The sequence below is a fragment of the Mandrillus leucophaeus genome, unplaced genomic scaffold, assembly GCF_000951045.1.
Source record: "Mandrillus leucophaeus isolate KB7577 unplaced genomic scaffold, Mleu.le_1.0 Scaffold680, whole genome shotgun sequence".
In the NCBI taxonomy this organism is placed as follows: Eukaryota; Metazoa; Chordata; class Mammalia; order Primates; family Cercopithecidae; genus Mandrillus; species Mandrillus leucophaeus.
The window spans coordinates 337,072-351,731 of NW_012107364.1; the positions used below are offsets into that span (position 1 = coordinate 337,072).

Below are 14,660 nucleotides of genomic sequence, written 5' to 3' on the forward strand. Positions count from 1 at the left end.
GAGTCTTGCTCTGTTACCCAGGCTGGAGTGCAGGGGCGTGATTTTGGCTCACTGCAACCTCCCCCTCCTAGGTTCAAGCGATTCTTATGCCTCAGCCTCCAGAGTAGCTGGGATTACAGGTGCCCACCACCACACCCAGCTAATTTTTATATTTTTATTAGAGACAGGGTTTCACCATGTTGGCCAGGCTGGTCTCGATCTCCTGATCTCAGGTGATCCACCTGCCTTGGCCTCCCAAAGTGCTGGGATTACAGGCATGAGCCACTGTGCCTGGCCATGCCCAGCTAATTTTTAAATTTTTTGTAGAAATGGTGTCCCATTATATTGCCCAGGCTGGTCTCAAGCTCCTGGAGTTAGTCATCCTGCCTCAGCCTCCGAAAGTGCTGGGATTACAGGCGTGAGCCGCTGTGCTCAACCAAATTGTATAATTTTTAAAAATGTTTTTTAACTCAACATTGCAGAAATATACAGAACTTTTATATACCCTTTTTACAGATTTACCAGTATTTAACATTTTGCTTGTATTTGCTTTATTTTCTTTATGTACCTTGAGATTTATTTTTTGTGAAGCATTTGAAAGGTAGGTTAAAATACATCATGCTTCTTTACTCTTTAATATATGTGTATTTCCTAAGAAGAAGAATATTCTCTTATATAACCATGGTAGAGCTATCAAGTTTAAGAAATTTAACCTGGCTACAATAATTGAATCCATGTGGCATTTCATCAATTTTTCCAGTAATGTCCTTGGTAGCATTTCCCCTGCAGTACAGGACCTGGTCCAGGGTCACATACTACATGTAGTTGTCAAATCATCTTTTTTTTTTTTTTTGAGGCAGAGTCTCACTCTGTCGTCCAGGCTGCAGTGCAGTGGTGCGTGATCTCAGCTCACTGCAACCTCCGCCTCCCAGGTTCAAGTGATTCTTGTGCTTCAGCCTCCCAAGGAGCTGAGATTACAGATGTGCACCACCACACCTTGCTAATTTTTGTATTTTTAGTAGAGATGGGGTTTTACCATGTTGGCCAGGCTGGTTTTGAACTCCTGACCTCAGGTAATCTGCCCGCCTTGGTGTCCCAAAGTGCAGGGATTACAGATGTGAGCCACCATACCCAGCAAATCATCAGTTTTAATAGATATAGTTGTATCTTCTGGATGTATTTCATTTGTTTTCTACTGATTGTCATATAGGTTGTTGGTAATCTTTTTAAAGGTTTTGTCACTTAACATCGTGTTTTTTATTTTTATTTATTTTTATTTTATTTTATTTTATTTTATTTTATTTTATTTTTTTGAGACAGAGTCTCGCTGTGTCACCCAGGCTGGAGTGCAGTGGCGCAATCTCGGCTCACTGCAAGCTCTGCCTCCTGGGTTCATACCATTCTCCTGCCTCAGCCTCCTGAGTAGCTGGGACCACAAGCACCCGCCACCATGCCTGGCTAATTTTTTGTATTTATAGTAGAGATGGGGTTTCCCCGTGTTAGCCAGGATGGTCTCGATCTCCTGACCTCGTGATTCACCTGCCTCAGCCTCCCAAAGTGCTAGGATTACAGGCATGAGCCACCGCGCCTGGCCTATTTTTATTTAGTTTTTTTGAGACAGTGTCTCGCTCTGTCACCCAGGCTGGAATGCAGTGGCACGATAGGCATATGTCACCATGCCTGGCTAGTTTTTGCATTTTTTTGTAGAGACAAGGTTTCACCATGTTGCCCAGGCTGGTTGTGAACTCCTGGCCTCAAGTGATCTTCCCGCCTCGGTCTCCCAGAGTGCTGGGATTACAGGTGTGAGCCACCGTACCCAGCCCATAAGTGTTTTTTATTTATTTATTTTATATTTGAGACAGAGTCTCTCTCTGTCGCCTAGGCTGGAGTGCAGTGGCATGGTCTTGGCTCACTGCAATCTCCACCTCCCAGGTTCAAGCAATTCTTCCTGCCCTAGCCTCCTGAGTAGCTGGGATTACAGGCATGTATCACCACACCTAGCTAATTTTTGTATAGTAGAGACAGGGTTTTGCCATGTTGCCCAGGCTGGTCTTGAACTCCTAAGCTGAAGTGATCCGCCTAACTTGGCCTCCCAAAGTGCTAGGATTACAGGTGTGAGCCACTACATCTGGCTATTATCTTAAAATATATTTGCAAAGATGGAAATAGTGGGTTTAAAGATAAGATTCGCCAGACGCAGTGGCCTATGCCTGTAATCCCAGCACTTTGGGAGGCCGAGGCAGGCGAATCGCTAGGTCAGGAGATCGAGACCATCCTGGCCAACATGGTGAAACCCCATCTCTACTAAAAATACAAAAATTAGCCAGGTATGGTGGCATGCACCTGTAATCCCAGCTACTCAGGAGGCTGAGACAGGCGAATCACTTGAACCTGGGAGGCGGAGGTTGCAGCGAGATTGTGCTACTGCACTCCAGCCTGGGCAATAGAGCGAGAGTCCACCTCAAATAAGTAAATGGGCAACAGAGCGAGACTCCACCTCAAATAAATAATAACTAACTAACAGATCCATTTTCTCTTTTTTCTTCCCAATAAGAAAGTTGGTCCTAAAATGCTGGATCATGAAGGAAAAGAAGTCCCAGGAAACCGAGGTTACAAGTACTTTGGAGCTGCAAAAGATTTGCCTGGTGTTAGAGAGCTGTTTGAAAAAGAACGTAAGTAACTAAGTTTGTGACAGTTTTAGCCTTTCGTTGGTAATAATCATAGGAGTAGATATGCTATATGCTAACTGCTCTTACTTTTTTTTTCTTAGTTGCATAACAGCCTTACAATGTTGGAATTATTGTTCCCAGATTTCAACTGAGAATTCTTAAGAAATGGGATGGAATCATAGGCCCATGACATACAACTGGGGCTGGAAAGTGCGCCCAGGATTGGCTGGTGCAGGATTCTGCCTTTGGCAGGTGCTAATCTGTCAGTCTGGACAAGGAGTTTCCTTATTTGAAGTTTCCCAGAACGACTGGGGCAGGTTCTGAAGTTCATTGAATCCGGTTCATGTTTCAGTTACTTATTAGTTGAAAAAATGATAACCAATGAACAAATAAAATCTTGGGCCAAACCCTAACATGTAAAAATGGAAAAAAGCGAGACCGGGCGCTGTGGCTCATGCCTATAATCCCAGCACTTTGGGAGGCCGAGGTGGGCAGATCACCTGAAGTAGGGAGTTTGAGACCAGCCTGGCCAACATGGTGAAACCCCATCTCTACTAAACTTACAAAATTAGCTGGGCATGGTGGTGCATGCCTGTAATCCCAGCTGCTCAGGAGGCTCAGACAGGAGAATCGCTTGAATCTGGGGAGTGGAGGTTGCGGTGAGCCGAGATCACAAAATTGCACTGCAGCCTGGACAACAAGAGTGAAAGTCCATCTCAAAAAAAAAAAAAGAGGAGAAAAGTGGAGCTGCTTTGTGTGAATCCAGTAGGGCACCTCCACCTCTCCTCCTTCTTTCAGCCAAACCTCCAGAATATAATTTGAAACTGTTAGTCTGGAGTTTTAGTCTGTTTTAATTTTGTATTTTAGAAAGGTAGTCAGCACTTCATAGGAAAAAGTATGAGAGGCAGAGAAGAATGATGCCAGTATTCTCACCATTATTAGCGTTTTGTTGTGTCTCCTTTTAGTTGATTTTTCTATTTTTTTTTTTTTAAATATAGTTCTACTTTTATTAAACCCTGCTTATTTTAAAATTCGTTATTCCAAAACTAGTTTTGTATAGGTCACTGCCATCACTTAAAAATAATTCAGAGTTTAAATATTGTGCCATTAATTATGAAGCAATGTATTTTTTATTGCAGAGAAGTTATAGCCAGGTACAGTGGCTCATGGTTGTAATCCCGGCACTTTGGGAGGCCAAGGCGGGAGAATCACAAGGTCGGGAGTTCCAGACCAGCCTGGCCAACATGGTGAAACCCTGTCTCTACTAAAAATACAAAAAAAAAAATTAGCTGGGCATAGTGGCAGGCACCTGTAATCCCAGCTACTCAGGAGGCTGAGGCAGGAGAATCGCTTGAACCTGGGAGGTGGAGGTTGCAGTGAGCCGAGATTGTGCCACTAGACTCCAGCCTGGGCAGCAAAGCAAGACTCCATCTTAAACCAAAAAAGTAAGTTGTAAAATACAGAAAATCAGAAAAAGACCACTCACATTTTCACACCTCATATGTAATGATTGTTAATACATTAGGACATTGTTCCCTCCAGTTTCTTTCTTTCTATTTATTTATTTATTTTTATTTGTTTATTTTTTTGGTGAGACGGAGTCTTGCTCTGTTGCACAGACTGGAGTGTAGTGGTGCGATCTTGGCTCACTGCAACCTCTGCCTCCTGGGTTTGTGGCCCAATCTCGGTTCACTGCAAGCTCTGCCTCCCAGGTTCACGCCATTCTCTTGCCTCAGCCTCCCGACTACAGGCGTCTGACACCATGCCCAGCAATTTTTTTTCTTTTTCTTTTTCTTTTTTTGTACTTTTAGTAGAGACGGAGTTTCACCGTGTTAGCCAGGATGGTCTCGATTTCCTGACCTCGTGATCCGCTCGCCTTGGCCTCCCAAAGTGCTGGGATTACAGGCGTGAGCCACCGTGCCTGGTACTAATTTGTATTTTTAGTAGAGACGAGATTTCACTATGTTGGCCAGGGTGGTTTCGAGCCCTTTTTTTTTTCTTTTTTTTTTTTGAGATGGAGTCTTGCTCTGTTATCCAGGTTGGAGTGCAGTGACGCGATCTCACATCACTGCTGCAAGCTCCACTTCCCAGGTTCACACCATTCTCCTGCGTCAGCCTCCCGAGTAGCTGGGACTACAGGTGCCCGCCACCACACCTGGCAAAGTTTTTGTACTTTTTAGTAGAGATGGGCTTTCACCATGTTAGCCAAGATGGTCTCAATCTCCTGACCTAGTGATCCACCCGCCTCAGCCTCCCAAAGTGCTGGGATTATAGGCGTGAACCACTGCTTCCAGCCGGTCTTGAACTCTGATGTTGTGATCTGCCCACCTCGGCCTCTGTCTCGTGCTCCCAAAGCACTGGGATTATAGGAGTGAGCCACCTCACCTGGCTGTTCCTTCCAGTTTCTAAAGGATTATACTGGAGCGGCTCCTACTTTGTGATTATGCTCTATATGTTAGGTTTTTTGCATTTACATTTTTCTACATATATTTTTGCTTATTCCAGTCATAGATTTTTGGATTTTTAAATTTATTTTTCCTTTTTTGTCATCTCTTTAAAAGATTTTTGTTTTAGAAAGAAAATGCTTAAGTCAATTTTACCGGTTATAATTCAAATAGTACAGATAGAGTTAAAGTCCTCTTACCTCTACCCTCATCCCAGTGCCCCTCCTAGAGGTAACTGATCATCATTATTATCATTTGGTATGTTCCTTTCCGGCCTTAAGAAAAAAAATTTTTTTTAGGCCAGAAAGGAACATACCAAATGATAATAATGATGGTGGCTTACACCTGTAATCCCAGCACTTTGGGAGGCCAAGGAGGGTGGATCACATGAGGTCAGGAGTTCAAGACCAGCCTGGCCAACATGGTGAAACCGCATCTCTACTGAAAATACAAAATCAGGCCGGGCGTGGTGGCTACGCCTGTAATCCCAGCACTTTGGGAGGCCGAGGTGGGCGGATCACAAGGTGAGGAGATCAAGACCATCCCGGCTAACACAGTGAAACCCCGTCTCTGCTAAAAAAAATACGAAAAATTAGCTGGTCATGGTGGCAGGCTCCTGTAATCCCAGCTATTCGGGAGGCTGAGGCAGGAGAATGGCGTGAACCCAGGAGGTGGAGCTTGCAGTGAACTGAGATCACGCCATTGCACGACTCTGTCTTTAAAAAAAAGAAGAAAATACAAAATTAGCCAGGCATGGTGGTGCATGCCTGTAATCCCAGCTACTTGGGAGGCTGAGGCAGGAGAATTGCTTGAACCCGGGAGGCAGAGGTTGCAGTAAGCCGAGATTGCACCACTGCACTCCAGCCTGGGCGACAGAGCAAGACTCTGTCTCAAAGACAGGACCTTGTTCTGTCACAAGGTTGTGGAAGACAGTGGTGCAATCATAGCTCATTGCAGCCTTGAACTCCAGGGCTCAAGGCATCCTTCTGCCTCAGCCTCTTGAGTAGCTAGGAGTACAGGCATGTATCACCACCCCTGACATTTTTTAAAATTTCTGTAGAGATGGGGGTCTCACTATGTTGTCTAGTAATTCTTGAACTCCTTGCCTCGAGCAGGCCTCCTGCCTCGGGCTCCCAAAGCATTGGGATTACAAGCATGAACCCCTGCACTCAGCCTTCTTCTAGTCCCATTTCCAGGCAGTTACATGCTTATTTCATCAGTATAAGTGACAGATGACTTAACCCCAAGGAAATCCCAGGATAGTTTGCCTTCAGGCATGGCTGAATGTAGCTCACATTTCTTTGTGTTGCAGTTTTGACTTCCACTGTGTAAACTTCTTTCTCTGCCTGGCTTTCCACTTGTGGCAGTCATCTGTCATCGACTTAGGTCTTGTTCTCTCAGCAACAGATTTTTCTCCCAAGCAGCTCAAGCAAAATTCCCAGACTGAGTGTAGTTGGTTTTGATTGGATTTTAATGCCATCATCCATATACCAGCCCCTGTGGCCAGGAGGAATGCAGTACTCTGAGCCAGCCAGGCTTCAACCTGCACTATCTCCTGGCTCCAGCCAGCATGATGACCACCACTTACATGACGTGGCCCAAGAGTGGCGGAGGGGTGGGCAGAGTTGCTGTTACCAACAGTGGGGTGATAGATAGAGGCCTGCCAAATGACAGTGGCTCTTTCATAACTGTTGTGTTGTGATAGCCATTAGTATCCTCCCACAAATATACTTAGAACTCTGTTAGTGGATGTGAAGGATTAAAGAGTATCATGGTATGGATTAACCATACCTGACCTAACAATTCCTCCATTGCAGACCTTTACTTTCCAGTTTTTTTTTTCTTTCTTTCTCTTTTTTTTTTTTTGAGATGGACTCTCACTCTGTTGCCCTGGCTAGAGTACAGTGGTGCGATCTCGACTCACTGCCAGCTCTGCTTCCTGGGTTGAAGTGTTTCTCCTACCTCAGCCTCCTCAGTAGCTTGGGATTATAGGCGCCTGGCAACACGCCTGGCTAATTTTTGTATTTTTAATAGAGATAGGGTTTTGCCATGTTGGCCAGTCTGGTCTTGAACTCCTGACCTCAGGTGATCTACCTGCCTTGGCCTCCCAAAATGCTGGGATTACAGGCATGAGCCACTGCGCCTGGCCAGCTTTTATTCTTTGACTAATCTGGTTGGTTGTCATTTTCTTTTTCATTTTCAGTAATTACTTGGCCGGGCGCAGTGGCTCACACCTATAATCTTAGCACTTTGGGAAGCCTAAGCAGGCAGATCACCTGAGGTCAGGAGTTTGAGACTTGCCTGGCCAACAAGTGAAATCCATCTCTCCTAAAAATACAAAAATTAGCTGGGTGTGGTGGCGGGTGCCTGTAATCCCAGCTACTCGGGAGGCTGAGACAGGAGAATCACTTGAACCTGGAGGCAGAGGTTGTAGTGAGCCGAGATCATGCCATTGCACTCCAGCCTGGACAACAAGAGTGAAATTCCATTACAAAAAAAAAAAAAAGAATTACTTGAATATTCTGGATAATAGTCCTAGTCTGAAAGTATCTTCTTTAGGGCTTTCTCATCTATCTTTTTTGTTTGTTTATAGTTTCTTTTGTCTTTTTTATTTACTTATGTTTCTTGTCATGCTTTTTCATTAAACATTATGACAGTTCCGGCCGGGCGCAGTGGCTCACGCCTGTAATCCCAGCACTTTGGGAGGCCGAGACGGGCGGATCACGAGGTCAGGAGATCGAGACCATGCTGGCTAACACGGTGAAACCCCGTTTCTACTAAAAAATACAAAAAATTAGCCGGGCGAGGTGGCGGGCGCCTGTAGTCCCAGCTACTGGGGAGGCTGAGGCAGGAGAATGGCATGAACCCAGGAGGCGGAGCTTGCAGTGAGCTGAGATCCGGCCACTGCACTCCAGCCTGGGCGACAGAGTGAGACTCCGTCTCAGAAAAAAAAAAAAAAAAACATTATGACAGTTCCTGTGTTACTAAAATACTTTGTGAACTAGCATTACAGGGGCTGCAGGATATCCCATCCCATACATATTCTGCAATTTACAATCCTAGGTTATTTCCAAGTTTTCTCTCTTACATAAATAATAATGTGATGCATATTTCTGTCCATGAAGCTTTTTGCTATCTTATGTTTGCACTGCAACCAGCCTGGATTTCTTTTTTTTTTTCTTCTTTTTTTTTTTTTTTTTTTTGAGACGGAGTCTGGCTCTATCGCCTAGGCTGGAGTGCAATGGCACGGTCTTGGCTCACGGCAACCTCCGCCTCCTGGGTTCAAGTGATTCTGCTGCCTCAGCCTCTGGAGTAGCTGGGATTAAAGGGGCCCACCACCATGCCTGACTGATTTTTGTATTTTTAGTAGAGATGGGGTTTCACCATGTTGGCCATGCTGGTCTTGAACTGCTGACCTCATGATTCTCTCGCCTCGGCCTCCCAAAGTGCTGGGATTACAGGCATGAGCCACCGCGCCGAGCTTGGTTTTGTTTTTTAATTAGGTAGGTTGCTTTTAAATGGACTAATGGGTTCAAGTACTGAATTTAAAAAGGGCTCTACCACTTAAATAATCCCATGAATAATATAGAAAAGTGCCTATCCATGGTATTTTCTTTTTTTGTGATGGAGTCTTGCTTTGTTGTCCAGGCTAGAGTGCAGTGGTGTGATCTCGGCTCACTGCAAACTCTGCCTCCCGGGTTCAAGCGATTCTCCTGCCTCAGCCTGAGTAGCTGGGATTACAGGTGCGCACCACCACGCCTGGCGAATTTTTGTATTTTTAGTAGAGACGAGGTTTCACCATGTTGGTCAGGCTGGTCTCGAACTCCTGACCTCATGAGCCACCTGCCTCGGCCTCCCAAAGTGCTGGGATTATAGGCGCGAGCCACCACGCCTACGCGGTATTTTCATGAACATACGTGCCACGTGGCTGTGTAGCGTTGCATCAGGAGACAGCTTTGCTGGAGTGTGATTGTGACTTGGAAACTCAGCTCTGTTTCTGTTTCTTATAGCTCTTCCTCCTCCCAGAAAGACACGTGCTGAGCTCATGAAGGCAATCGATTTTGAGTACTATGGTTACCTAGATGAAGATGATGGTGTTATTGTGCCTTTGGAACAGGAATATGAAAAGAAACGTAGGTCTCTGGGCATTTTATTTTAGAATAGATGGCATCTGTTTTCTGTTGTCTCCTTTGAAAACAGGATTTTCAATAGTGCTTTATGCCAGAAGGGAGTTTTCTTTGTTGCTAATGGTCTTCAGGTGTGATGGTCTGTTAATTCCCTGATCCCTGTGAGGCAGTCAAGGCTGTATGGGCCAGAGATAAAGGTTGGGGAAGCCATGAGAGCCAAGTCTGACCAATCCCTGTCTGCTAGGAGGTCACCATCTGGATTCGTGCTAATACCAGTGCCCATGTGACACATCAAGCCAGGACTTTGGAAGCAAGTAGTCTGGAGCTGGAGCTGATTTCTAGCATGCTCTGCCCCTGCCTTCTCTGTTTTCATGTGGACATGTTGGAAAGCCACTCAGGTTGTGGAACTGGGGAGGATTTGGGAATGTTCCCTAAAAATCTGCTTTGAAGTGACTGAAAGCCAGAGCTGTTGTAGGACTACCATGCCTCACATCCATTTCCACTCATGGGGGCAGAATGAAGGGTGTCCCTTTCTAGAGGGGATGTCTAGACTTTCCCTGCATAGTGTTGGCCTTTCCCTGCATAGTGTTGAAAGCTTATTTAGAGACTGAAATAAATAGCACCTACCCTCTCTTGTGTTCAGTCAGAGCCGAGTTAGTGGAAAAGTGGAAAGCAGAGAGAGAGGCTCGGCTGGCAAGAGGAGAAAAGGAAGAGGAGGAGGAAGAGGAGGAAGAGATCAACATCTATGCAGTCACCGAGGAGGAGGTATTGGGATTGGTCACCTCTGGCACTCACTGCCATCTGCTCCAAGCCATGAAGTATGGCAGGGAGGAAGCTTGGCTCCAAAACATAGAGTCAGGGTTCACAGCCCAGCTTGCTCGCCTGCAGGATGGCTGTGAAAACACTTGTGAGATTACAGGAGGGTTTCAGGAGGCAGCAGCCATGAGAGTGTCCTGCTGGCCATGCTTTACACAAGGGCTTCCTTCCTTCCTTCTAAGAGACAGGCCCTCCTGCATACCCAGGAATTAGATTGATAAACACAGAGGAAGCCATGAGCTTTAGCCCATGACCTCATCACTTCTGTTCATGTGGCAGTGCCAGTCACTCTTCTGTAGTCTAACACCCCCATCTTTTTTATTTTTTTTGAGACGGAGTCTTACTCTGTCACCCAGGCTGGAGTGCAGTGGCATGATCTTGGCTCACTGCAACCTCTGCCTTCTGGGTTCAAGCAATTCTTCTGCCTCAGCCTCCGGAGTAGCTGGGACTACAGGCGAGTGCCACCATGCCCGGCTAATTTTTGTATATTTAATAGAGACAGGGTTTCACCATATTGGCCAGGCTGGTCTCGAACTCCTGACCTCGTGATCCGCCTGCCTTGGCCTCCCAATGTGCTGGGATGACAGGCGTGAACCATTGTGTCTGGCCCTAACACCCCATCTTACAGATGGAAACAAACCCAGAGGGTCATGGTGGGGGAATCCTTGCATGTTTTCAGACCTTTTGCATATTTTCTGATCTATAGGAAACACTCATTATATATCTTAGTTACTACTTTTTATTAGGGGCACCATGTAAGTAATCTTAATATATCTGTCTGTGCTACACCTTTTATTTTTTCTATGAAACATTACCAAAACTTCACTGCATTAAAGGAGATATTCTGAAACAAGGAAAACTCAGCATTTGAAATCTCTGCCTCCCAGGCCGAGCTCTTCTGCAGGGCCCTCTGTTTGGAGTCCTTGCTGCCTGCACAGATCCAGGTGGATCTGATTTGCTGGACTGAGAGAGGGGAGGGGATCACCCACACATGGATGATGGCTCAGGTTCCACATAAGGAGCTTGCTGAGACACCACTGGTGAAGAAGCAGGCTCAGGTTTAGTGACTTAGTCAATGTCACACAGGATGTAACAGGCCTGATGTTCCTGCTCATGTCCAGCTGGGCCACCAGTGGAGTTCAGTGCAGGTCTGAAGCAGGATGGCAGCATGCCTTAGGAGGATTTCCTCTAGGTACAAATAATCATTTGCTCTCTCAGCAGATGTTTAATTCATGGCTCCTGTGAGCCAGCCCCTTTCCAGGTACAGGGGCATAGTGGTACAGAGGCTTGGTGTGTAGCTCTTAGTCCAGGGGGAGGCAGTCCAGTAAGAGAGACAGTGAGTAGCAGTCCCTCAATAGAGCCTAGTGCAGGGACAGCCTGCAGACGCTCTGCTGGGAAGCTAACCCCTCAGCTGAGATTAGGACGATCCAGGGAACTTAACCAAGGGAGGAGGAGATAATACGCCCCAGCAGGAGCACATCGTGTGCTGAGAGATCCTGTGATGAGTATGAGAGACAAAGGACAGCCCAGTGTGCTAGAGTTCAGAGAGTGGGTGCTGGGTGTGAGTGGAGGCTGATGGGGAGCTGGCATTGTGGGGAAGAGCAGTGGAAACCCACAGCAGAATTTTTTTTTTCTTTTCAAATAATTACAGAGATACAGGAAGTTGCAAAGAGTGCAGAGAGATCTTGTGTATGCTTCACCCATTTCCCCCAATGGTTCTATCTCATGTAGTTCTAGCACAGTAGTAAAACTGGGAGGTTGACGTTGGCATAATGAATATGTAAAGTTCTGTGTCATTTGTCTCCATGTGTGGAGATCCATGTGGCCATGATGACAATCCAGATACAGAACTGGCCAGGGGTGGTAGTCACGCCTGTAATCCTAATACTTTGGAAGGCTGAGGTGGGAGGATTGCTTGAACTCAGGAGTTCGAGACCAGTCTTGGCAACACAATGAGGCCCTGTTTCTACCAAAAATAAAAACAATTAGCTGGGTGTGGTTGGACATGCCTATAGTCCCAGCTCCTCAGGAGGCTGAGGTGTGAGAATTGCTGAGCTCAGGGGGTTGAGACTGCAGTGAGCTGTGATTACACCACCGCACTCCAGCCTGGGAACTGTCCCCTTACCACAAAGATCCCTGGTGCCACCCCTTCACAGTTCACACCTCCCTGTCCTCACCATCTCTTGCCATAGCTGAACCCCAACCATCTCTGATTTTGTCATTTCAGAATGTTTTATAAATGGGATCATGCTGTGGGTCACCTTTCGAGATGGCCTTGACACTCAGCATGATTCCCTTGCCATCCCTCTGGTTGTTGAGTTCAATAGTTCATTCCTTTTCACTGCTGAATGTTGTTCCGTATACAGAAAAGTACACACCTGCTAAATGTTTAGATCACTGGACTTTCATAGGGTGAACACACACACATAGCAAATACCAGTGAAGAAACAGAACAGGACCACAACGCCAGAAGCTCACTACTGCCTCAGGGGTCACCCTCCTGACCTCTCATGACCCATATGTTTCACTTGTGTCTGAACTTTACATATGTGGAGTCATGTGTACTCTTTTGTGTCTGATGTTTGTAGGTATTTGTGTTGTGTCCAGCTTGGGGTTTTGGCAGATAGGGTTGCTGGGAATTTTCTTGTTCCCGTGCAGTGTTTCTCTTGAGTACATGCTGAGGAGTGGAACCACCAGATCAGGGTAAGTGTGTATTTAGTGTTAGATACAACCAGTTTCTCCAAGTGCCAGCAATGGATGAGAGGTTCCTCAAGAGGCTTTTCAAGCCACCCCCACTGGGAACCAGTCAGGGAACGGGTCGTGCACGGTGTCTGGCAGAGCCCAGCAAACAGTGGACTTCTGACTCGCCACAAGACCCTTTCTCTTTCCAAGTCCATGTTGTTTTCTTTGTTATTAGAAATTTGTATTGACTCATAGGCAACCTCTGAGTTGATTATTTTTTTATACATGGTGCATTATTTTACATTTAAATTTTTAAAAATAGTGATAACATTCACAAAGTTCAAAAGTGAAAAAGTATATAAAGATATTCCACGAAGATTCTCTTTTCTCTCCCTGTTCCTCATCTACCTTGTTCTCACTGCCATCAGTAGTTTCTATTCTTATTTCCTCCTTAGACAAAAGGTAGCGTAATGTACACCGTGTTCTGTGGTTTTTTTAACTTAATCTTGTGGCTCAAGTGTCTTTCTGTAAGTATAAAACTTTCTTATTTTTTTTTCTTTTAAATAGTTGCAGTTTTTTCTTTTAAATAGTTTTCTTTTAAATAGTTTTTTTTCTTTTAAATAGTGTGTTTTATAGAGTTGCCAGCATTTATCTAGCTGGGCGCCTACTGATGGACTTTCGCTTGTTCTGTTTGTAGTCGGATGAGGAAGGCAGCCAGGAGAAAGGAGGGGATGACGGACAGCAGAAGTTCATTGCTCACGTCCCCGTTCCCTCGCAGCAAGAGGTAGGACCACAGCTAAGAGCTGCCTGGGCGCCAGGGGCTTCTCCAAAGCAGACTGCACAGAGCACTGCAGTGGGTTTTTGTTGTCCTTCCTACCCATCAGGGCAGCTCAGGGTCGTGACCACATGACACCTGTCATTGTGCTCAGGGTGTGGGGTCCAAAAAAGGCAGGACCCTCTGCCCTAGGCCATTCTGTTGTTCAAATGTTTCCAATGGGAGGGACTTATGACTCTTGGAGACTATTCTGGGTATTTAAATCAGTCTCCTTATGGACTTCTCCCTCAGGGACTTCCTCCTGGCTGGGTCTGGCAAGGGTTGGAGGGCTTTGCTGAGGAGTGAGCCCTGCACTCTTAATTTCCACAGATTGAGGAGGCACTGGTACGAAGAAAGAAAATGGAACTCCTCCAGAAGTATGCAAGCGAGACTCTGCAGGCCCAAAGTGAAGAAGCCAGAAGGCTCCTGGGGTATTAGGACCCAGCTGGGGCTCTCCTTGAAGTTCTTCCGTCCCCCAGTGGTACCTCAGGACCCAGGGCTGCAGACAAGCAGGCTAGTGCTGAGTCCCATTCTCAGCCTTCCTTCCCTCTCCTTATCTTGTGCTGACTCGACGGTAAGGGTCTGTCCCTGGTCTTCCTGGTAGGTTTTGTACACATATTTTGCTACTGTGTGGATCCATTTATTTTTATTGTGGAGTGTATACAACAGGTTGTGAACTGGCTGCCTGTATCTGATTTTGCCTTGCATTGTGATTTTGAGGAGAGAAGAATCAATTAGTGGCAAACATTTAAAAATGCAATTTTTTGCAGACCAAAGTATAATTTTAAAAAATGCAAATTTTCTAAAAGACAAATCTTCTCTTGAAAAATGAGATGATGTGGCCATGCATGGTGGCTCACGCCTGTAATCCCAGCACTTTGGGAGGCCGAGGCAGGCGGATCATGAGGTCAAAAGATCGAGACCATCCTAGCCAACATGGTGAAACCCCATCTCTACTAAAAATACAAAAAAATTATTCTAATGCTGGGCGTGGTGGCGGGCACCTGTGGTCCCAGGTACTTGGGAGGCTGAGGCAGGAGAATCGCTTGAACGCGAGAGGTAGAGGTTGAAGTGAGCTGAGATCGTGCCACTGCACTCCAGCCTGGCGACAGAGTGAGACTCTGACGCA

The 14,660-nt window shown here is 45.9% G+C and overlaps 1 protein-coding gene across 1 annotated transcript in view; it reads left to right on the top strand.

The window, feature by feature from the left end:
* ISY1 (ISY1 splicing factor homolog (S. cerevisiae)) overlaps positions 1-14,660 on the top strand; it is a 40,045-nt gene extending 25,385 nt beyond the window's left edge. Inside the window, exons 7-11 of the mRNA XM_012002215.1 lie at positions 2,534-2,651; positions 9,103-9,225; positions 9,863-9,984; positions 13,415-13,501; positions 13,862-14,660. Coding sequence (XP_011857605.1) covers positions 2,534-2,651; positions 9,103-9,225; positions 9,863-9,984; positions 13,415-13,501; positions 13,862-13,969 — 558 coding nt within the window. The 3' untranslated portion in view covers positions 13,970-14,660. The remainder of the gene's footprint in view (positions 1-2,533; positions 2,652-9,102; positions 9,226-9,862; positions 9,985-13,414; positions 13,502-13,861) is intronic.